Raw genomic sequence first — 25,080 nt, 5'->3', positions numbered from 1 at the left:
AATAATAATGTGTAAGAAAACAAGTGATGCACAATGCAATTGCTCACCACCCGCTCACCGATGCCCAGCCTATCCCCGAGCAGCTAGCCCCCCACCCCGGCCAGCCACCCCTATATATTGTTTAGCATGACGTCAGATGGTATGGAATACCCCTTTGGCCAGTTTGGGTCAGCTGTCCTGGGTCTGTCCCCTCCCAGCTCCTGCTGCACCCCCAGCCTGCCCGCTGGCAGGACAGAGCGAGAAGCCGAAAAGTCCTTGGCCTGGTGTAAACACTGCTCTGCAACAATTAAAACATCAGCATGTTATCAGCGCTCTTCTCATCCTAATCCAAAACATAGCACCCTACCAGCTACTAGGAGGAAAAATTAACTCTGTCCTAACTGGAACCAGGATACTGGTGTATGTAATTGATTTTAAAATGACACTTACAACAGTAAACACTACTGTCTGGAAAACAAGTTATAAAAAAAAAAAAAAAAAAAGAGCATCATAAGGAGCTGCTGCAAGTCTGACTCTTCCTGAAAATTAGATCAGTGATTACAGATACCTATATATAGATACGGATGTGTAATTTATAACTCTTTTAATCTTGAGCAGAGTGCATATGAAATACAGTTTTGTGCTTTTAGATCTGAAGTGCAATTCAACATGTTGACACCTATATGACAATTAAAAAAATCATACTTTTTAAAAAATTTTATTTTAATGTGTATTGGTTTATCAACCACTAAGTACATTTTTAAGCATATTAAAGCATTTTATTAAGCATATTAAGCATTTTAAAAGAATCTCTGTCTACCTAATTTAATCCAAATACTATTCTTCACCTAAGGTACCTGTTTTATTTATACTACCTATAAAGAAAAAAATAGAAAAAATAATAAATACCAAAAGTAAAATAAGTAATCTAAAAATAAGCAATCATAAATATCAGTGATACAGAATAAATTTATGCTTTTCAAACCTATCATTGCTACAGATGGACCATTAACTGAAGAAATCAAAACACCATAAAAAAAAAGCTTTCACTGCATTGTCTTTGGAGAATGAAATTAATGTGCTGTACTCAAAAGCAGAAATTATATTACAGCATATTTCTCTGAGATGACAAAAAAGCACATTAATGATTATAGTGGAATATAAAATATCGCATATTATAGCTTTATGTTTGAGAGATGTCCTATCTCCAGCAGATATATGCACCATGATCCTAAGCACAGAAATTTGCTATTTTTTAAGCTATCATTAGAAAATATGATGGAAACTGAAAAAGGGCACTGAAGAAAAAAACAAGTACAATTATGAAAAATAAGCATACCTTTTTGTTTATTAACAGAAAAAGCTATTGAATACTTGGTGCCTGTGGCCATTTTCTACCCAGTATTATTATCCGATGAAGTTTGAAGATCTAAAATTTTCACGTATTTTTTGAAATCTTTTACCCAGTAGCATGGATGAAGACTTGAATGCTGTGTTGCCACACGCCAGGGATGCTGAGCAAATCAGTTTTGTGCCACGTATGTAGAACGTGCAGTAGAATTTCTAAGAGCTCCTAGCGCTCCATACAAGTACAGATCAGCCATGAAACTTACTGCCACAACTCTGATGAGCCCGGGCCAGATCAGACACACTGCATGTGCACTGAATGCGGATTGTATGTGCACAATAAACCCTAAAAGCTGGGACCTGATGAATTTCCTACCATGAGACAGCCACCTGTGGCTGTACTTTCGTCAGTGTACTTCCATTCCTCTCTGGAATATCCTCAACAAAAATACACCTGTAGTGCTATCAGAGAGCAAAACCCAAACTGGTGTAGGTAACTAACATAAATTAAGACTCTTAATTATAAATGCTCAATTTGTGTGTGCAGTTCTTAGGGAATGAACACCTAGCAGTGCTAGCCTGGTAAGTCTGGTAGGTAATTCTACATATAAAAGTAAAGCTGGTCCTTGAAACTAAAAACAAATTGAAAAATCCACTGATTAGTTTTCAACCGGATTTTATCCTGAAAAAAAAAAAAATCATAATTATCTATTTTACCTTATTTTTCATTTAACTTAACTGGGCAGTAAGAGAAACTGAACATACGTGTTAATAACTGATAAAACATGAAGGTCTTACTGCAAACCAGCATTATCTGGTTACTGTACAGGTTCTACCACCTGGGTCTCCTTAAAGCAATCTAAGCCATATGTGTGACTGCTGTGAGTAAGCTGTTGACCTACAATATACAGTACAGTTTAAGTCTTTTTAATGTTAAAGAGGAGGAAAATTATTTCCAGTTTAAAATCAACATGTCTTTGACTTCTAGATTAGGATGAGCAATTGTAGGACATGTACTTTCCATCTGCAACTGGCAGTTAATTTAAGTCCTGCTACTTTATTATTTCACATAAGGAACGAAAAGAAAAAAAAATCCTTGTAGTAAATCATTATGGGTTAAGTAAAAAAAATGGCTGGGGGGGGGGGGACGGACGGACTGAGAGAGAAACTGCCATTGGCAAAATCAAAGCTTCCTGCTCAAAGAGATCTGAGGAACACAGTATACTCCTCTATACACATCAGGGGTCCAGGATTGTTTTACCCTTCAAAATTTTTCTTTTTTCTCTAAGTGTGAATTTTAACAGAACTGCACTGTGAATGATGGACTTCTAACTAAATGTTGTTTGTAAATGACCCTTGCAAAGGCTTCTTCAAGACACGAGGTAGAATTCACCTCGCCGAACTCTAGAGGTCTAAATGTTAGAACTAGTCGCCATAAACTCCCTATGGATACATACATCTTTAGGAATCCTATCTGTGATTTTTGTTGAGGTGAGATTATTTGACATTTGATGGTATCGTTGACCACAGAAAACCTTGAAAACATTAGAATAAGAATGTTACTGTTAAATTCTTAAAACAGGTCAAATAAATGTACCTTCAATTTCTCAAAAAAATATTCAGGGATTCCTTGACTATTATTTCCCTTACTACTTTTCACATCTCAGAACATCTTTCACTACATGGCAGCATTACCATATGTAAAACTCTGACCTCTAAAATAAACAAAAATAATAAATATTCTTGTCAGTCCGTTACGTTTTTTTCCAAGTAATAAACACAGGAACAATGAAATCATATGATTGATTTCATATGATTTTCATATGAACAATTAATCAATACCATATGGCAAGCCAAGCCTGTATTGCACCATATGTTTGTTTTGGGATCTCACATGTTGTTAAACCTTCAATGCACAGAACAGAGCACAGACACTACTGCATTACAGGCACTCCTGTGTGCTGTATGTCTGAACGCTTGTACTATTTATGGCTACCACAGATGAATTAGTATCCATGGTCCTGAATGCACATATCTGCTTTTATTTCCATAAGGCTTCTATTTGTTCACTGCTTCCCAAATTACCAGTGACAGCTACAGCTACTTCAAAATGAAATCCTCCTGGTAACTACAGAACCGCTACTCTTATTCATATCCATTTTGTAGTTTCTGTCATCCTCAGCATGGGCTGAAGTCACTTGCAACTAACCAGATGATTCCCTTTCTGTGCACTTGGGGTTTTGCTTCCCATCTGAAAACACGAGCTGTACAATTTCATGATACAAGTCACATTCGTCACTGAAAATTTTTAGTTACTGCATAGTTTTCAAGAAGAAAAGGGTTTAGCCACTATGATCACATTAAACATGAGGACCCAAATGAAAAGGTTAGGCTCTGACTATTAATCTCCAGAATTCACCTTAATCCCCTGGACTACCGAAACATAACTGATAAAAGCAATCGTAATGCTAAAAGTATGTAAAAGAACCACTCAGCAGCAGCCTGCTGTTACTTTTGATTGTACGTTCCTCTTAATACAGATGAAAACAAACTAAATGATTTGAGGATAAAATCACGGTCTAGATGAACTCGTCATTTCTCCTCCTAACACCAGCTAGACACCAATGTTCGATGCTGTGTGTATATTTAACAAACGGCACATTTATTCTATGTCCCAAAACAGCTCCTCAGCTTCGAGGGACAGTCTTAAAGCACAGTTATCAGCTCTCATAAACCGTCAACTATAAAAGTCAAAAATAAAGGTATTTGTTTGCTGTTCAGCTCCGAATTTATGCAGTGAGGAGCAAACCAAGCAGGTCTTTAGTCCACCCTGAGAGTCCATAAGCAGATAGGTGCAACGTCGCCATAACCACCTAATCTGCAGGTCCTTGCTTCCAGCACCAGAGCGCCTAGTGTGGGCAGAAACCAAAGTCTCTGCTTAGAGAAACATTCTTACTGCTTTTAGCACTGATGTTTTTGTAACACAAACTGTCTCACAGCAGTTAGAAGACCAAATAAAATCCAGTATTTTTGCATATTTGGAATTTAAATCTATATGCCACTTCTTATCATGTTATCTAGTGAGTAAGTGTAGACTGAATAGGTTAGTAAAACATTAAGATAACAGTTTTTGTTTTTGTTTTAATGTTTATTTTCTAATTCACAAAGAGGGATCCTCAAATACAGTTTCTCAGCAGACTTGCGTGTTTCCTTATCGGATTGATATCAAGATATTAAAACTAAATAAATAAATAAATACAAATGGGTGGATAATCTTTAATTTGTGAAAATAGAGAAATAAATCCAGTCCTGAAAATAGTGATCGGCTACTGTTAATTGAAAACCACTTAGAAGACAACAAGGTTCACGCCAAAAGCTGTGCACAAAAGATATGTTGTGGGTCCAGTTACACAGGAGCTTTGTGAATGGACCAACAATTCTTTTACCAAGAGTTCAGACTGAACCACTTCAGATTTTTATTTTTTTACCCACCCTCCAATGCCAAAATGGTTTTATTTAGAGTAGCCAGCTAGGTAGCTACATGGCTCTCAGTTCATTATTAACAATTCACTCAGCAGCTTCCAGAAGGCATACATGAGCTAATAAAAATTATTCTGGAAATTGGTACTCCAGAGCTCTGTCCTCACTAATTTTATTAAATACAGTGCCTTTCCTCCTTTCTTATGCTCACAATACTTCTGCCCATTAATCTTTTTAGAACTGCTTCTAAATTCTTTGAATTATGATTTTAAACAACTATTTTTAAGGTTACAATCAGGTTTTTAACTTCATGTTCTTTATCTAATTTTAGTGTATGCATAATTTATCGGATTGTAAAGATTAAAAGATCTAGATCATCCCATATTTCCAAAGCTTCTCTAAGTGTCTTAAAGGAGGAAAAGTATTTGTTTTCTTTTTCCTCTTAGTAGCACTAAATATATACCTTTTGAGATGGGTACAGAGTGATAAAGTCCTAGTACCTTCGAGACCAGTTACTGAGATGATCCATTTACGTTCCTGTTGTGATTTCCCAAGAAGTTACCTGCAAAAGAGCCTGGGAAGCTTCACATTCTGTTCCACAGAACCAAAAAGAAAAAAGGATGCATTGTACCTAATGGTTTCTTCCCCCATTATTTCCAATTCACAGCTTCACCAGTCTATAATAAAAGAAAAAAAGAGATGTCTAATGTTACCTGCATTCATCGAATATCCAATTCAAAGAGTAAGATTTCAGACTGTGCAGCCCTATCCCTTTCACTTCATTGTACTCACAGGACGTACATGAGAGACGTTAACTACTTGAGATCTGCAGCTTTCAGAGAGCAGAAAACAAACTGCTAGAGAAGAGAGAACTTGAGTGTGTGACAAGAAAAAGAACTGTGGCAGGACTTATGTGCCTCTTTTTCATGTTTCCACATCTTCACTACGTATTCACAGCAGCATTTAATAATAATAATAATAAAAAAAAAACAGTACAAGGAGTGAACATTTCTTGGTACAGAAATCATTTGTGCCTACTATAAGGCTTTATTACTGAACTAACTTTTCATCCATTTCAAATTAAGAGTTGAAAGCAGCAGCTTTTACAGATAGCCTCCATAAACTTATATCTTTCACTTTGGACTTTTCTTCTAGTGATGACCAGATCAAAGAATTAATTAGCTCTTTATTTCCTTCCTCAAACCTTTCCTGCCATCCATTCTCAATGCTTTTCTCCAGAAAAAGATGATGGGTCAGCTGTTACAGTGCTACTCTGTAAATGAAAGCAAATGTTCGAGTCCCTACTCTGCCTGATCTTGGGCTACTCAGAGCTACTGCTGCTGCACCTCTGCCTTCCAGTGGTGCTGAGTTATCTCAAGGAACTTCACACTGCAGGACTGCAGGCAAAGGAAGTAGCTGAGACACTGGACTGTACGTGCTTCTAATTGCCACTGTCTTGGGCTGCTACTTCATGGTAATCAGCAAAGTAAAGTGTGAGGAAATATGGAAAATTAACTTTCTTCTTCAGCCCCCCTTATCCTTATCTCCAAATCAAATAAAGGTATGAAGGAGAGAAGGTGTAACGACAAACTCCCTCTCCTACTTTAAACCAGAAATGATGGGGGCTAAGGTCAGATACCACGGCAGTTTCTGATTAAGTGCTCTACCTGATCAGGCTGTCTTAAGCTTTGTTGGAAGACAGGGAGGCATTTTCAGGTGCCACTTCAGGGAAACCAGTGGTCTGTTTCCTGTCACCTATCACCAAGACTGAAGAGAAGGGCAACAGTTAAAAGCTTAATCTTGCATCATTCTACCTTTTATGAGCAATATCATGGAACAGACACTATGTATCCTGAATTCCTCTCCAATCCTTAACAAAATTCTAATCCTTAACAAAAGCAGAGAAGAATAACATGAATGAAAAAATAGGGTTTGCTTTTTAGAGAGAAGTCTGTTTTTTCCCACACATCATCAACTGAGTCTTCTCATTGCTAAAGAGGGTAGGATGTAAAGCTAACTTGAATGAATTATGAATGCTAACTGGTTACATTATATATTTGAGTGAATTTGCAAAAAATGGGAAAATTGTATCACGAAATAAACTATTAATTCACCACCTCCTATTATGTACGCTACTCCCCATGAAGAATCAAGCATATGGAATACTTTGTCAGTAAAGTTTTCACTAAATTTAACACATGAAACAAGTTTGGTTTTCAAATGCATCATTCAAACTTCATCCAAATGCTTTACAGCTATACACTATCTCTAAAAATGTACTGGTATACAGATGGTATACCAGTCTACAGTGCTAGCAGTAATCCAGGATGGCCACTGATCAATGAATTACTAGTGTAAGACTTGTAGTTTTCTGAAATCTTTCCTATATAAGTAGAAACCTGACATCACTGCAGATATCTGCCCAGCAGGTGTAACTGAACTGACAGCAAACTGAGAGGTCTTTTTAAGGTGACAACTTTGAACATCGTGCTTAACATTGTGCTTTCGTTAGCTAGAGTATTAAAAAATCGCACAGGGTAACAGACACATGCAAACAAAAAGAGGATGAACTTCAACCACAAATTCTTTTGGTATTTGTGTTGTTCACAAGTTAGATGTAGTTATCATTGAAAGTCTTGTGCACTACTGATAAATGGTTGTTCTTCCTCTTAAGTGTTTTTGCTCAAAGCCAGTCAAAATTGCCAATTACAGCAATTTTCAGGAAAACACAGAAGGTAAAGCATAGAACAATATTGGCATGTCAAATTTACATTCCCTTTCTCTCCTAGAAGAAAGGACATGGCCATTTCAAGAAAAGTCTCCCACATTCATATACTGTCTTAGGACTTGCTTTCAGTTTTTCCTAAAGGATACCACAGCAAAGATGGAAAGCCTTGCAAAGTGTGAAAAAACCCTCAGGATTTTGAAATAAGAAGCATTTTAGACAACTCAAACTCCTATTCTTCATTTAACAGCACTTTTCAAACAATTGAAATTTATTTATATCTCTGTTCATACCTTTTTACTTTAAATAAGGATTTTTTTGCATTTGCTTTGACTTCTAAATAATTATATTGTAATACTGTAAAAGTATTGCAAATTTTACAGAGAATGTCCTGAGAAATTTCTTCCAAGACAACCCTTACTTTAATATCTAAATAATCTTTATCATACACATATTTGGTTTTTGAAAAAAGTCATATATACTTTGTGCCAAAAATGATTTAAATCTACTACATCTTTAAATTCAAAGCACTTTTTGACCTTTGATAATTTTTTACTCTTTGTAGGGAATGATAAATATGCATCTGAGTAGAGTTTATGTTCTTTCATGTGCCAAACCTTATCCAACAGTCCACAAAATACTCCTAGCCTTGGCAGTCCATAAGGTATCAACTATGTCATGTTTTACTCCTCTCATTTTACTCCACTCCAGTAAGTGTGACTAATACTTCCTGTTATTGTGACTACTAGAGCTAGAAAACAAATACTTTACACAATGCAGATGTAGATGGTCCCAAGCTCTAACGATTTGGAATTTAGGATATTACGTAGCTAACAGAATTTAAGTTTAGAAATATAGACCATTTATTTTCAAGGTACCAGGTCTCACTGACTCTCTAGATAGAATAAATATTTTCAGAATGAATATAGTCCACCATTGGACTGATGAGATAAATCAAGCCAACATCAAAAGTTAGATAGAAGAAAAAAAAAGACATTATTTATTAGAAGTCATTTAATAAATCGTCCACAGGTAACTCAAAACCTGTCATTAAGACTTAAGCAGAGATTTATGTATTTTGTTGTATTTTCTGAAGAAGAAACTCCATTTGTAAGTTTAGATTTGGCTGTCCTTTCTTGGTCTTCTTACTCAATATTTTATAAACTTCCATTTTCTTTTGCTTGTACAATCGTTGAGCTTCTTCTCTTTGTTGTCTTCTTTTTTCTGCTTCCTAAAATGAAATAAAGAGTGACAATTATGAAAAAAATTACATTATATATAAGCAGTATCATTTCTTTTTGTAAAAACACCGGCAATTAGATGTTGTATTGACACTAGACCATTACTCTTAAAAGCTGAATTAAGACTCTCTTTTGGAGCATAGTGAAATCAAAACATATTATATTGCCTAAAGCTTTAAGAGAAGAGCCAGGTTGTCTTCAGTAGAACATCCTATGATAAAGATTTACAGCTAAAAATGTACAACATCCTTTCTGCCAAATGAACTCCTTTATTTTTTTTCTCTAATGGCTAGAGTGCCAAAAAATTTCCACTTTCTCCTTTTGATTGAGAGACGGAAAGAGTTTGATACAGCTGCCCCCACGTAAATGTCTTGCCAAAGACAAAGATGTGCTAATATACCAGACACATGTGCATGAGCCTGGCAGATGAGATATGGGACACATCCCATCTGGAAAGTGGGCATATTTGTGATACCAGGACAGCATCACAAGCAGCATTATGTACGGGCAGCTTAATCAGAACCAAAATGACATGACCTGTCCTCTCCAAAGTAAAACAGATTGCTGTCTTTACTAAGACAGAAAAAAGACTAACACAATTTTCAGTTGTAGACACTTTACTTCTTGAGAACACTGCATGCATGCAACCAAAATACTAATGGAGGCACTCACTCTATATGGATAATTATTATGTTTGTTTTTTATCAAAGAGCTCACACCCCCTTCTCTAGTGTTGTAATTTTAGTAAGTAATTTGGGCAAACGTTCACAACAAGCAAGCTAACTAGCTTCCTTCACTTGCATCATGTCCTACCAAAATAGGAAAGTCATCACAAATCAGACTAAAGGATTCTTCTCGTAAAGCTGATTTGTTGAAATTCAATACCACGCTGACCACAAAGGCAGACGTTTCTGAAGAACATCCTAATAGATGACAGTTTATCAATTATGTTTGTCTTCATGGCACAGATAGGTTCTGTGATGTAAAAAAAATAGTTAGAATGCTCTCTGATGTGGGAATATAAAATTAACTAGAAATAACCCCCAAAATATTTCTAAACACAAATCTAAGAGGAGTCTGGGGAAAAACAAACAAACAAACAAAAAAAAAAAAACTCTGAACAGATAATATCTCTCTATTCAGAATGCTTTGCATATTTTACCACAGTAATGATTAACACTATTCTTTCTTCAAAAAAAAAAAAAGAGTAATATCAACTTTAGCTTACTCGTAATTCACTCTCTAATAATTTTTACTGCTACTTAGCACACTGTTGTAAACATGTATTTAAGCCACCAACCAACCGCTTATTCAAAGCGAGAACATTCATCTTACCTAAGTACGTGTTACTTACATTTGTGTTTTTTTCTCACCTCTACTAAATCCCAGTAGTTTTACACTGTGTGGAAGCTAGAACTCTATCTTTACGCTTATTTATTTTCCCAAAATAACAACATCAAAAACAGTATTTGCTAACAAACATGGTGGAAAAAGTGTGTGATTATCTTACCAGTATTACAGACAAATGATTAATGTTAATGTGGCACTGAGCTACTGCTTGTTTTTCCTAGATATCCTGAATAAGACTAAAAAATACTATCCTCTCCTCTCAAGCAACTCTCCTGTACTGTTTCAAGGAAAATTAATGAACCAAATAACCTAATAAAATCCATCTAACAGAAAGTGCAAGACAAAGAGAGTAAGAACTCAAGAGTCGTAATTCAAAAGACCTGCATGCCTGAGTATCACTGGCAAGCTGTAAGACTGAAAGAATACCTATGTTCCCCTCCTACGGTCCTATTTGGAGCAATTTAGTCTCTCTACAATCCCAAAATATCTGTTTAAGATTTACCTCTTTCTTCTTAGCACGCTCAGCCTTTATTTTCTCATACTCTTCTTTTGCCTTCTGATTTGATGTTTTTTTCTTAAACTTCTCTTCAGTCATAACTGACCTGTAAGAAGAAGTACATGAAATTTAAATATGTCTGCTTGCTGACAGCCCGTAACTATATATCCCATAGCCACTGTGCAGTCATAGCCTTCAACTGTTTTTTTGCATACTTGGTGAATTTAATTAGAAATACAGACTTATAGATTATGTTCAGAAGCAAAAATCATCTTTCCACATTGTATGAATACCTACTTGCACTACACTTATATCATACCCAACAGCATTGCACGTCACGCAGTGAGCATCTAGCAACTCAGCCTGAGCATACTGAAGTCTGGACTGCACAGAATTTTCAGTAACACACATTATCTGCTGGATCTTCATGTGGATAGTGTCCCATGAAGCCTGAGCATTGCCTGAAGAGTTTTTTCCCCCCATCATACAAGACCTTCTGAGCTTGAGAAACTGTATGCTCTCGCTTGAAGCTGCATTATCTCTTTATGGGTCCAAACGCACACAAGTGCAGATATGAGGGCAACTAGCTGTCAGAAGACTGTGAACCTGAGAAGTCATGCTGACATTGCGAGGGGAAAAAATTCTGAGATTAGGGGCTGAATTTATATCCATTCCCAATTTCAGTAACTGAGCAGGTATCCTTCACAAAAGAGTAAAAAAAAAAAAATGCCATTTGTCTGGCATTTACAGATTTACACACTACTGTGAGTGGATTTCTCTATTTATTTAATTATTTATTTCCTGATTCACAATAAATCCATCACATAAGCAGTGTGGTATCAAACATTTCACACATGATCAATTGAAAAACACAAGCTTTGCTAGGTATTTAACAACTGTTCACAGAATGAGCTTTTGATTAGTCTACTGCTCATGCTAAAAAAATGGAAAATTTACTATCATCATCTAGGAGCTCTCAGACAGAAAATCAGAAAGCTAAGTGAAGACATTTGCTCATACTTTCATACAGGAATACTCCTATTCCAGGGAAAAAATAAATATTATTAAATTCTTATCTCCATCTTGTGGCAATACCATGTAATGACACCTCATCTTCTCAGAAGCGCAAAACTACTTGAATTGCAACATATAATAATATTTTAATAGAATTATCCAGCCAAAGTCCTATTTTTCATCCCCACGGAACACTGAAGCCTATTTAACAGTCCGTACACTTCACCCCAGCTCCCAGATTAGCAGCCACATTCATGCAGAATTACTAACTTGGTTTATAATCACAACAACCTTAGGTTAAGCAAACTTAAAAAAAAAAAAAAATCTGGTTTGAAGAAAAACACCAGTCCTATCTCAGATACCCCTGTGAATTAACTGCCTATTCCACACAAAACTTGACCCTTCTCCCACCACAGGGTTTAGATCTGACTGCCTTTCACCCCCACTCTCTCATGTATTCTTCCCCAGAAAGTTTAAATGTAAAGACACACCTTGGAATTCAAAGATTTAGAGCATTCCTTGCACTAGTGACAAAAAGGTATTCTCAGTCACCATACTTAAATATTGTTTAAAAACACTGCTATAATAGAATTAGATCTGAATGAGTACTGCTTTTCATTTTACTGACAAACCTAACAAGTATGTCAGGGGGAATTACTGCCAAACAGGAAAAATACATTAAATCATCTGACATTTATTAGACCTCAAACAAAACACTCCGTTTGATTTCTCCCACTCATTTTAAGTACATTTAAAAAAAAAAAAACACTGGAAAACTGTTTTAAGTAAATAGAAAAAAAAATGGAAAACTATTATGACATCTATTATTTAAAATGAAAATTTTGATCAAGAACACTTTACTATGTCATATAAGGTTTTACTACATCTCTTTTTTTTTAATTTTGTAGTTAAAAACAAGCTACATCACAAAAGTATAACAGCACATAATATTGTTCATTCTAGCAGAAAAAAATGCAGTATGAAGAAGACAACTTATCAAACTGGGAACAGAAAGATAATGTAAAAAATATTTATGAAAAATGATATTAATTTAAAAATACGAAGAATTAATTTAAAGCAAAAAATCTACACAAATATCAGGTATTTACAACACCAAACAGAATATCATCACATTTTCTTTTTTGAAGATGACAATGAAACATATTCATCTTCTAAGGCCACATGGGAATATTAAAATTAATCTTTGGTGCACCTTGATCTTGATATTAGACTGTTACACTACGGGACACTGCTAGAAACCAACCACTTTCAACTATCACTATACAAATAAGTATCTTATTTGTATTTTAAAGTACATGTGTATTTGAAAATATTTATTTTGGCTTTGTTTATTTTTCTCTTAATTTAGGAATACAAACCTGCCATAAGGCACACAGTACCAAATTTCTCTGTAGACTGAAACGAGCACTACCTGAAACACAGGCTTTTGTCTTTGTTGATATGGTACTGAATACCAAAAAAAATGGCCAACATTTACTTGTTCTTGAGCTGAATCCTTGAAGTGCAGTGGTAACTTTCATTTTACCTCTCTGACATCAATTTTTGTTTTCTGATTCTGATGCAAACACAACAAACTTACATCTTTAAAATTTCTAACAATTCAGAAAAACATGTAAGGCTTAACAGCCTTTTCAGTTAAGCAAGTTGTGAAGTGTAAGATCAAAGATATTTTTTTAAGGATGAAAACAATTACTCGTTTTTAGAGACATATTTTAAAAACTTACTCTACTGCTTTATTAAGTTTTTCTTCTGATAAAACTGAATCATCTCGTGTCTTGTACTGTTTCTTAAGCCTCTCTTCCTCAGCTAGGTAAAGATGTTTCAAGTGCTCCGGATAAGCATCAACAAATTGATTATCTTCTGGTGAATGGATCTTTCGTTCCTTTTTCAATAATTTTCTGTATTTTCTTTCGATCTTTTGTTTTCTCTGAAACGCAAATCCTTGTCCTGAAAACACAAGGGAAAAGGGAGTCAAATACACCCATACTGAAGTAGTACCAAACCAAATTGTTGCCAGGACCACTTCCCACCCATGTTGTTTCCCAAAGAGAAAAAGCCACTACTTTTGGTAAATTTTCATTAGGATCTGTCAAAAATTCAAGGAAAAACATTGATAAAAATCTGATTCCTAATGCAGCACTGTAGCTTTTACAGATTTACTGAAAATTATCACCTAATCTCTTAATAAAACACACCATCGCAAACACGACATTTAATTTATATGGAACATTATATGCCTTTGCTTTTTCAATCCAGTGAAAAGATGTACTAACACTTCTACTTGTGGCAGCTTCGCACACAGCATCAAAATAAATTCCAAAATACATTTCTACTCACGGTGTCAAGACAACACTGATAGAGTAATACTGTCTGCTTAAGCAGCCTGCACAGCCATAATGCCCCAGGAAAAAAGTCACTCAGCTACTAAACTATTAATACGTTATTACGCCATATTAATATTTCATTATATCTTTCCACAAAAATAGTATTTTTTATTCCTAGCTACCCTCTTCCTATATCTGTCCAAGAAGTTTTTCTACAATTTCATAAGTATGCTTCATCAAAGAATTATTTACCATTGAAAGAAACAAAGCCAATGGTAGTTTCAGTCTCATACATAACCACTTACCAACACGAAGTCCAGCATACTTTTCCTAATATTATTTTGAGTGCATTAGCCTTAAGAGGCACTGCCTTTGATGACACTGTGACCAAATCTCTTCTAAAAGCAGCAAGCCCAAATCTGCCCTGACCTTTGATTCTTTCCCCAAAGCTGAAATTTCAGTGACATGTTGCACAACCTGACACTCTTTTTAACATCACTTTATTTTTACGTTTGCATAGGCTACTGCCAGAAATCCAAGCCTGCTTCCAAAGGCACTTCCTTCTCCAACACACAACTTCAAAGGAAAGAGAAAAATGGGAAATCGTCACTGAGTGTCCGGAGCGCATGGCTGGAAATGGTGTGCTCACAGAGCCACAGAGCGGCTGAGGTGGGGAGGGACCTCTGGGGGTCGCCTGCTGCAGCCCCTACCCAGCAGGGTCCCCAGAACATGGTGGGCAAGATGGCATCACAGAATTATTAAGGCTGGAAAAGACCTCCAAGAGCATCTGGTCCCACTATCCCCCTGCCACCAACGTCACCCACTAAACCATGTCCCCAAGCACCACGCCCAACCTCTCCTTGAACACCCCCAGGGACGGTGACTCCACCACCTCCCTGGGCAACCCGTCCCAGTGCCTGACTGCTCCTTCTGAGCAGAACTGTCTCCTCATTTCCAACCTGAACCTCCCCTGGCGCAACTTGAGGCCATTCCCTCTAGTCCTATCACTTGTTATCTGTGAGAAGAGGCCGACCCCCAGCTCCCCACAAGTTCATTTCAGCTGGTTGTAGAGAGCAATAAGCTCTCCCCTGAGCCTCCTCTTCCAGAGGAGGAGACTGCGCAGCCTGTGCCGGCGCCCTGCCACCCCCGGTACCGAAGCGTTTCCTCCCGTTCACCCGGGACCCCCGGTGCCCCTCACCCTGCGCCCCGCGGCTCACCCTCCTGCAGGCTGCCCAGCACGCCGCGCAGCGAGGCGGGCCTCCACAGCCGCTTTCGGCGGGCCCCGGCCCCGCGCCCACGGCCGGACCCGCCGCGCTCCGCCGCCATCTCCGCGGCTCCTCCCGCGTCGCGCCGCCACCGCGTCACGGCCGGGGGGCGGCGCGGCGAGGCCAGGCCGTCGGAGCCGTCGGCGGGGGGCCATGTGGCGGCCGCCCGGCTCGCTGCCGCCCCAGCCGGCGGCGGGGGAGGCGGCGGCGGCGCTGCGGCGCCTGGCGGCCTTCTTGCGTCGCGCCCTGCCGCTGTGCCGGGCCCACGCCACGCAGCTGTACGCGCGGGGGCTGTGGCAGCGCCTGGTGGCGGCGCCGCCCGACGCCGTGCTGCGGGCGCTGCGGCGCCCCCTGCGGGAGCCCTCCGGCGCCGCCGGGGGGGCGTGGGGTGAGTGGGGCCGGGGGGGGGGATCGAGGCTGGTGGGGGGTCCCGGGGGTCGGGGATGGGCCGGGGCAGCCCTGAGGATGCGGGGCAGCCCTGAGCGGCGCGGGTGGCTCTGGGAGAAAGTCGGTTTCTTTCTGTCGAGGCCTGGGCCAGCGTGGGTCTAACGTCGTCTTCCGGGCTTTAATAAAAGAGGAGAATCCCCCCCCCCAGCTGCCGAGCTGCTGTTTTTGTTGCTCTGCCTGTACACAGTGCCTCTGTGCTGCTGCCGCGGCGCTGTGCCATTGCTCCGTCCCGCAGCGGAGCTGTGGCTGCCTTTCCCTGCCTGTGCCTGGGTGGCAGCACTCACCTTACCCAAGTGACTGGGATACGTGTGGAGCCGGCCTGATTCAAACAAAATACAGCCTTTCAGGGAGGAATTGCACTTGAAGAGGCGCTCGGCAGAGGTTGTTCTGATGATGGCCTCGTCTTAAAGCTTCATCCCGGTCATTTCAAGCTGAGAAACGAAGTGAAAGTCCCAGCTGTCAGGCTCCCCCCCTCTGACTGACATCTGAAGAACAGGAGTAAAATGAACCCCCAGAACCCAAACAAATAAACCCAGCCAACCAACAAACAAACAAAACCCAACACACCAGTGGAAAGATGTAACAGTTAAAGTCCTCCAAATGTCCAAACTCTGGAAACGTGGAGGACAGCTGGAAAAGACTTAAACGCTGCTTTCCTATATGTCTGTAATAATGAGTGTCTGGCAAAGGACGACAGAAAGCAGCTTTATTTCTGACAAGTTATTTAAGAAGCACTTCATATTTTCAGTAATTTTCAAGTAACTAGAGGAGGGCAGCTACGAGTATGTATGAGAGGATTTACCGCTCCCCAAGTAAAAGGGAAATACACCAGTAATACGCTTCCAGGCAGGGTACAGAAATGAAGATAAAGCATCTGACAGGTGCGTTATTTTGGGGGCCCGAGTTCCGGCGAAGAGATCGGTTTCAAAACACATAACAGCTTTGACAAAGAATGTAGCAGAGGAGCAACCTGCATCCTGCCAAAGCTTGTTAAGCAGAGATAGTTCTCATGTAGCGCTAGTTGTGGCACATGCAGTGACACATGAGACAGAAAAACATGTTGGGTGTAATGGAAGGGTCCGCAAAAAATAGTGTGTGGAGCTGTGTACTTCTTGGCATACATGGCAAACAATAATTTGAATTTGGAAAGTTACTGAAGAACTGTGAATTGCGACATCACTTGTAACATTTGTCTCTTGGATCTAAAGACCTTCAAAATATTAACTGTAAGACATCTTTTTAAAAGTCTGAGGTATCAGGGGAAAAAAAAAACATAGCTTATTTATGCATGAAAAAGACACTGGATTATGAATTATCTTTGAGAGCCAGCTGGAAACAAGGCAATGATCCAGACAGCAAGCAAAAGTGTTGGGAAGCAGTGAGAAAAACCTTTAATATATTTAAGGAGTAAGAGTCAGAACTGATTCTAAGCAAAAACAGGAACATAAAATTAAATGTAAATAGAGGGTGGAACAAAACTAGTATTTGGATAAAGTCATCAAAAAGAGAACTGTAAAGGAAAATTACCTTGATCCTAACTGGACATATAGGAAAGCTCATGAAATGATTCAGGCACTGAGGTGGTGGCCTGAAAAGTAGAAAGAGTCAGGAAGACAAATTATTGTTTTCTAGATTTTAAAATTGGAAAATCATTTATTGAGCCATATTCAAAGTGTGTGTTATAGAATCTAATATAGAAATTGCTGGATCAAATGATACAATTTATGGCTGAAATGAAACGCATGTTTTAGAAGAATACGAAGCCTTCCCGCTGTGGCTAAAATAGAACATTTCTTCTTATGTTTCTGTAGAGATTAATTGTACTCATTAAAAAAAGAGAGTTTGTCTCTTTTCTAGCATAAAAAATATAGTATGATATTTAACATTTTGAAGGTTTTGAGACACACTCAGGATTGTCTGAGAAAATTGGAAGCATTGTTAATGAAACGTGTATGTGCTTGCTGATCTGATGCCTGAATTGTCTGAGTGCTTATTATCTGTCCACCCTGTCATATGATGAAAACCATTGTAATAGAATACAAATTTCCCAGTGAAGTTACCTGCAAACATCCACTTATATCTGAAAATGAATTCACTATATCCTACAATAGTCTATATTAAAATTAGGATTGATAATGTGAGAGGGAGCTAATTTAAGTCCATTAGTTCAACTCAATAACAATAGATACCACACACTTATCTTGAAACCCAACATCAACAGAAAGGCTCTTCCTTATATTCCTGTGACATATTAACTGTATGTGTGGTTCTTCAAAATTATCAGATATCTAAATGTTAGTTATACATTTAGTTTGAAATGAGTACTCTCCTAACATGCAGTCGTTCACAAAGTACCTTTTTTGGGGTGTGGCTGTGAGAAGAAATTTAAAATACCTTACTCAAAGAATGTGTAAAACTGCATTTTGATTTCACCTGGTAAAACCTTTGCTTCGCAAGAGTTTGAGAAGTTGTGCATTTATACAATCACAGACCCCATACTATTATGAAAGTTTTCCAGAATCTGTCCTAATATGGATCCTAAATGAAATTATAGGAAAACACAGGTTACATTTGACCAGCATTGGTTTGAAAATGTCAATTCATATTCACATAGGTCTGCAGATTCAAAAGTTACATTACTGCAGATTGGCACAAAACTATTATTCTGTACAATATTTTATTTTACTATAGGGATTTTGTTAAATGCACATGCTGAATTGTAGTTTTCTCTGAGAATTAGGTGAGCAAGAAATTGTAATTCTGTTGTACAATATTGTATGCAAAAGGACAACTACATGTTCTGTAAATCAGTTTCAAGGAATATTTTCAGATACTCCTCAGACAATATTTCATTATAATGACCATATAAAGGGTGGAACCCTGGTTTCCAGTTGTAATCTACAGAACATTTTCAGATCCATTTTTAGATACAGAAAACCATTTTATATATTTAAAAGCTGACTTTTGCCATGTTGCATCGTATTTATCATGTGATTTACGCAGATTGGTCACATGCAAAGAAAATCTATGTCTAAATGTTTTCATATTTTACTGTAAGTTACCATTTGTACTATTATTCCATTTTTTGGCATTTAATTCTTTCCTATGAAGATTTATTTGCAAATGTATGGACCAACTGGTTAAAAGACATATTAGATTTCATCTTGAGAGCCACCAAAGAGGAAACAACTTGAGAAAACTACCATGTTTAACATTCATAAATAGTAAGTAGTACAACAACTGCCATTCTGTAGTTTGGAGGGATGCCTCGGATATCTTAATGTAGATGGGTTTTTCCTTTTAGCTGGCAAGCTGGGACAACAACTGAAATTTGGTTGGAGCGTTATTACAGATGGTATGCCTGTTGCCTTGCATGAGATCCTGCTAGTCCTGTTAACGTTCTTCCATCAGACAACTGAATTCAGGGAGGTTCTATAACGTGTATTACTGCTTTTAATTCTAATTAAGTGAGATTTGTAAGGAGAATTGATAACTTCTTTGTCACCTGACATACTATAAGATAAAGCAGGCAAGCTTTGGGTTTATAAGCTTTTCATGAATTCTGACCAATGAAGCAGAGAAGTGCAAATTTCAGTAAACACTCTTCAACCTAGTAAAGTTATAAAGTATCAGGATGAGTTGTACTTGTGTGATACATGTGGATGTTGGATGTTGGATGAGCATGAGGTAGGGTGAAGATTGGGATAAGTAGGTATGGGTATGTTCTTTTATAACAAAACCAGTTTACTGAGTACACAATTTATGGTGCCCAATAGAGTTCTAAATATTCATTTTCATGCCTGTATCCCGAAGAAATGCAATTGGCTCCCTTTAAACTCAAAACTGAGAGGCTGGTTTCGGTTTTGTAAAACAATTTCTCTCATTGACACTGATTTCTCTTAATTGATAGAGTGAGTGAGTTCTGGTACATTGTGACAGTTGTTTTCGAGTAAGTGATTTCTGTGAGAGAAATTTAAGGAGTCAGAAACAACAGCTTGACGTTTGGGATGAGCATGAGAGCATCCACGGATTTTTGATACTTCTGTTAGATGGAGAGGGTCTGATTGTGTTGGCTGCAGAGATGTGTCTTATTTTTTGGTGTGGGAGGACTTGGTTTCACTTGATATTTGTTAATTGTGTGTGTATTTGTGCCCATTTTTTGAATTAATTGATTCATTGCTTTGGTACCTTGATTGCTCAGGATTTTCTGGTCAAAACAAGAGGATGTATTAGGAATGTGTGTGCTGGCCTAGACCTTATAGATGCATCCTTTGGACTGTGATGCCATTGTGGTTTCAGATGATCGGCAAGTTTGATGCTTTGAAACTAACCTTTTTTCTGGTATCTGTTTGGGTACCATGCATTGGAGGCTTGGCTTTGTTGGCAGGGTGAGTTTATGTCCAGCAAAGGAAACTAACCTGCTTGGAGATTGTGCCTATAATAGCAAAACAGGCATGTCTCAGTATGGAAACAGATCGTGTTTATCAACAATTCTGAGCCACTGAATATAACTGAAGTTGTGCATATATATATTAGTACGCTTTTAGTCGACGAAGTCTTCTAATACCATTGATATGTGATGTTGACATAAGGAAGAAGGACAGTGTTTCTTTTTGTACCCCAAGTATCTGATGCCACTGTAATGATAGAAAGCTGCTTTTTTTTTTTTTTTTCCCCACTGGTGGTATAAGTATATGTAAGTATGGATATTTAATAAATATGCATGCTTCAAAATGAAAGTTACAAAATTGCAGCTTTATTCATATGTTTCTCATACATCTCACATATGCTAAAGACATATTTTGTAATAGGATGACGTTCCAATGTATTTTCAAAAGTCCTTTATATCACACAGTGTCATGTCATGAAAAAAAAATGGATTTAGGAGGAAAGGTTTTGCTTGACTGATTTTTGCTTTGGTTTGCAATACAAGATTGGCCAATATATTTTAAAATGTGCGCCAGTTGCTAAAAAGATTATATGTTTCAGCGTTATGTGCTCCAGCATTTTAAAATGCTAAAAATAAAATTTCCTCCAGTGAAATAAGGAGCATGCATGTATTTTAGAATGGGCAGGAATTTTCACAAGTGTTATTAGTACTATATACTAATGAAAAGAGTTTGTATTATACATGAAACAAAGTGGAACACCCCCAGAAAAGTAGATTTTTTCTTCACCTGGCAACACTGCTGAGCAGCTGCCTGGTCAAAATAGGTTTAATGCCTCATCTCTATCCTTTTCTCAGTACTTGTTGGCATGAACTTGCCTGTTGAGTCTCTTCTTCAGTTTTGTTGAAAGTTTTTGTTCTCTTTCTTGACACATTAGTCATTTGTCCCCCTTGTATAAAGATTTCAATGCATTTTTACTTATTCAGGCTACCTTCATTTATACATTTTATGGCATGTTGTTCATTCCCAGAAACTCTAAAATAAATTGAGTGAACCTCCCTTACAAAATAAATAGCAATTTTTCTTCTTCATCAATAACTCAAGTTTCTTCTTTTGACAGTTTCTTCTTTCAAGAAGAAACTTAAACCTTTAATTCCCTGCCTAACATTTATTCAGCAGAAAGCAAAAATACTCTTTGTGTGTAGTTATTTACCTCCTTTTATGATTGTCAAGACTTTGGGGGAAAAAAAAAAGCAATCCCTTTTATTGCCTAAAGCTGTTTGATTACCATTTCCCATTATATTATATATAATATATATTATATAGTCTCATCCATTATTTGCTTGATTTTAAGGCATTGCCAGAAAACATTGTTTTTCCTAAGTCATTTCAAAATACACACATCTAATTTCATGTCTTCCTGTATCATATCTTAACAGAGACATTGAAAAACAAAATAACCCCTTCTCCCTAAAAGCTTCACAGTCTTTACTCTGGCATGGTGCTTTATCTTCTATTCTCATATTACACCCTTATCTTTCTTGAAGGTTCATTAACTAAAAAATTACTTGATATTCAGAAGTTCAAACAAGGAAAAATCATTTATAGAGAACGGTGGCTTTCTTTTTTGATTTTGTATTAGAGAGAATTAGAGCATATAAAATTAGAGTGCTGTGCAGACGCTGAAATTAATTCTGGTTATAGCTTAGACAATATTAATGCTGTTTTAGGCCCAAATGTTTTTTTGCTGGACTCTTGCCTTGGTCATGTTACACTGTGAAAATAAACGTGTTGACGTTGTTGGGACTGTAATTTATATGTGACTAGTAGTCATGCAAGAAAATTAAGAGTATTAGAGGTGGGGTCAATAAAAGCAGCTGCATCCTTTGGTATACAGGTGGGCAGGCCAAGTTCTGGAAAGCTGCCCTGCTAGGTGTGCACATCTATCTACTCATGGGAGAAAAGGCAAACCAGGAGACATTTTCTAAATCAGTGTAACAGTTTGCTGGGTTCGCTAGCTTTAATCTATTTTAAAACATTTACAAGTATTTAGAAATCTAAAATAACTTATAGCAAAACTATAGAGAACTCAACAAATTGTTCTAGCTAAAATACAGAGGAATTAGAAAATGTAAAGTGATCTCAGTAAATGATTCATACCAGTATGTTTCACTTCAAAATAGTGAAGTAGTTCATTTTTAAAAAGGGAGCATTTTCTAAAGAGCTAAGTAATGCCAAACTGAAACATTTCATACTCAGTCAAAGAAAATATGCTAAGGAATCTAACTTTGGCTCACATCTGATTGGTAATAAAAATTAATTTGATTCTCCCAGCAGATTCACCAGCTACAAAGCTGCTAGGAAAGTATGAAAATGCAATGATTGTAAGTCAAAACATTTCATCTATTGAACAGCTGCATTTCTTTTAAAATCAGATCTAATGGTATATATTGTCAAATGGGGATAACTAGGAAAGGCTTAATGAGCAAGTTTGTAAACAGAAGAGAAGTGATAATGTTTACTGAATTCTCTTGTCAATTATACTAAAGCAGCTCTGCTAAAATAGTAGAGTTTTCCACATTTGCACTAGTTCAGCTAAGAGCAAAACTTGATCTTAATTTTGAAAGGGAAATACAGCTGAAGAAAAATAACCAGTTCTCCCACTTATGCAAAATAAATTATTTCTGTCTGATACTGCATGTTTATTGCTTGTTGTACTCTGACAACACTATTGTGGAGGTGTTAAGCTTTTTATTAGAAATCTCTTCTTTTTCTTTTCCATACAGATGATGACACATTTTCCAACGTGTTTTGTGAAAACTCCAAGAAACTTATCAATGTAGACTTGTTTGCCCTGGCCGCTGAGTATTATTCTTTGTCTCACCTTGGAGTGTGTACCCCATTAGAAGAGCTACTTAAAGCACTGGGAGGAGACAACCAAGGATCAACTGGTATATTTACATTTATATTTCAGTCTTTATTCTCTCACTACAGGATCTTCAGATTTTTTGTTTTGGAGGGTGGTTTTGTGGTTTTGTTTTATTTTGTTTGTTTGTTTGTTTGTTTTTTCCCCTATATGAGTTTCCTTCCTACATGCTTCTCACTTTGATTCATTTGTTCTTAGATAATTTCTTCATTACCATTGTTTAGAAAATGGATTCTCTTGCTAAAATTTCAGCAGAGAGGTCATGACACTCAAAATGTATAAAGCTTTCCTGAGACTCAGTTTTAAAGGGTATGAAATAGGCAAGTGGGCACATCATTATTTGACATACAGATTAAATATCTGATTAATTCCCTTTCTTTTTCTTCTCATCTTCTCCTCAGCAGCAAGAATCACGATTGCTAGTCTTCCTTTCCTTTTTTTTTTAAGTCTAAGTCTAAGCCTAATAGCCAGCAGCCATACCTCCACAAGTAGTATTTTTTTTTACAACTTTTGTTTAATATTAAACATGTGCTTAGACGTTTAACTGAATATGGCCCAATAGGTGTTTGATATTTCAAAATAAGCTGATTATATTCAATCTGTATTTTTTGAACCAGTACCAAATATGTGTCATTTATCTAGAGTAATTTCATTTTCTGTAGTTGAAAAGCTTGACTCAAACACTCTCAAGTTGGCATCTTTACATTGGAAGTCTTACCCCTGACTTTATTTATTGCTTCAGATGGTAAACTGAAGTTTATACTTACTTTTGACTGCTGTCATTTTCACAGAAAATGTGCTCTTCATGGAGTCCTTAGTCATCACAGATTTGTCACTGTCTTTAAGGTTTCTCATTAGTTTTTCAGAGACAGACTCTAAGCCCCTCTGTCTTTGCTTTCTAGTGTGTTTTGTCCCTATAATACACTGAAATGCCACTGACATTTCTATCCTAAGTGATAGCACCATTAGATACATTGGGTATCTCTCCCATTTCCTACAGCAGTCTTCTCTTTTCAGTTTTACCATTTTCCATGTTTGGGTCCCCAGTTTTCAATTTCTTCAGAATGACAAAAAGGGACATAGCTAAAACAGTGTTAATGGTTTGCTGTGCATTGGTCTTACTATAAGTTTAGTTCCTGGCTTCTTTCCTTCTGCTATTTTTCAGTCTGAGGCTATTCTTCTTTGACAGCTGTGTTGCTGCTTTTCTTTTGCTTGTTTTGTAGCTCTTACCATTTTTGTTATGTTCTCATTCCCTGTGTTCTGCCTAATTTTCGTAATTCTGTAGTTTTACCTTGTTATACACGTACTTAAGTTCATACTTGGATTAGCTTTCTTAGACAAAAATACAAGGATTCTTTCATCTTTTTGTCATGCAGAATGGAACATCTAAAATAAGGCAACTGATGATTATTTTGTTCTGTGTCTTGCAGGAGTGCTGCTTGGTTGGGTAGCTGGGGCCTGGGATTGCGGTGTAGTAATTCTAAGTGGTACTTCTCTGAGAAAATAAAGCATGTTCCAAATGGTATTATAATTCAAAACTTTTGTGTTGAATTGGCAGTATCAGTTAAATTAACTTAGTTGAATTTCCTGATAATTGTTTGGCAAAAGCAAAATATAAAATTATGTATTTGTAGTATGAAAGTTGCCAAATGAAAGTTTTGATCCTTTGAAATATTTTAGGTATTTTGGAGTTAATTCTGTATTTCAGAAAATATTTAATTTCCTGACTTACTAAACCTTGCAAATCAAGAGACATGTCAGCCTGAGAAATTAGTAACTTTATGATGGCCTTGCCCATATTCTGAAAAATATGCATCAGGATTATTCAATTTACATTCGAGATGTTTTTAATAAATTTTCCTGTTCTAAAACAAGCCTGCTTATAAGCCTGTTCCCACAGACTGCGTACTTGCATAGTTCTCAAACTTCTTCAGCATATTAATATAGACGTTTTACTATTCTTCCTTAGAATGATTGCTTGAAAAGCTAAGTACCAGTATTTAAGTGTAGTCTGAATGTGAAGAGGTTTCTCCATTGCTTGCTACCAAAGTTCGCTGTGTGCCCCATTGGGTTGCTT

General features: G+C 37.3%; 2 protein-coding genes across 3 annotated transcripts in view; one reads left to right on the top strand and one right to left on the bottom strand.

Annotated features, from left to right (window-relative positions):
* Positions 1–8,503: 8,503 nt before the first annotated feature.
* CCDC59 (coiled-coil domain containing 59) lies at positions 8,504–16,866 on the bottom strand (the record flags this gene model as incomplete). The annotated part of the gene is made up of 5 exons (XM_083824505.1): positions 8,504–8,762; positions 10,625–10,724; positions 13,378–13,600; positions 15,195–15,805; positions 16,844–16,866. 5 exons carry the CDS (start codon positions 16,864–16,866, stop codon positions 8,601–8,603), a joined length of 1,119 nt encoding a protein of 372 aa, XP_083680631.1. The 3' UTR covers positions 8,504–8,600.
* Positions 15,396–25,080, top strand: part of METTL25 (methyltransferase like 25) — a gene marked incomplete at its 5' end in the record, with an annotated part of 62,163 nt that continues 52,478 nt past the window's right edge. The window contains 2 exons of one of the 2 annotated variants that reach the window (XM_083807844.1): positions 15,396–15,630; positions 22,864–23,028. In XM_083807844.1, coding sequence (XP_083663970.1) covers positions 15,396–15,630; positions 22,864–23,028 — 400 coding nt within the window. Of the gene's footprint in view, positions 15,631–15,684; positions 18,914–22,863; positions 23,029–25,080 lie in introns of those variants that run through there. The other variant, XM_083807845.1, reaches the window with a different exon arrangement.

The sequence above is a fragment of the Anser anser genome (assembly GCF_964211835.1).
Source record: "Anser anser genome assembly, chromosome: 1".
Lineage (NCBI taxonomy): Eukaryota > Metazoa > Chordata > Aves > Anseriformes > Anatidae > Anser > Anser anser.
The sequence above is the reverse complement of the archived record's forward strand: the minus strand, read 5'-3'. Positions and strand labels throughout refer to the sequence as shown.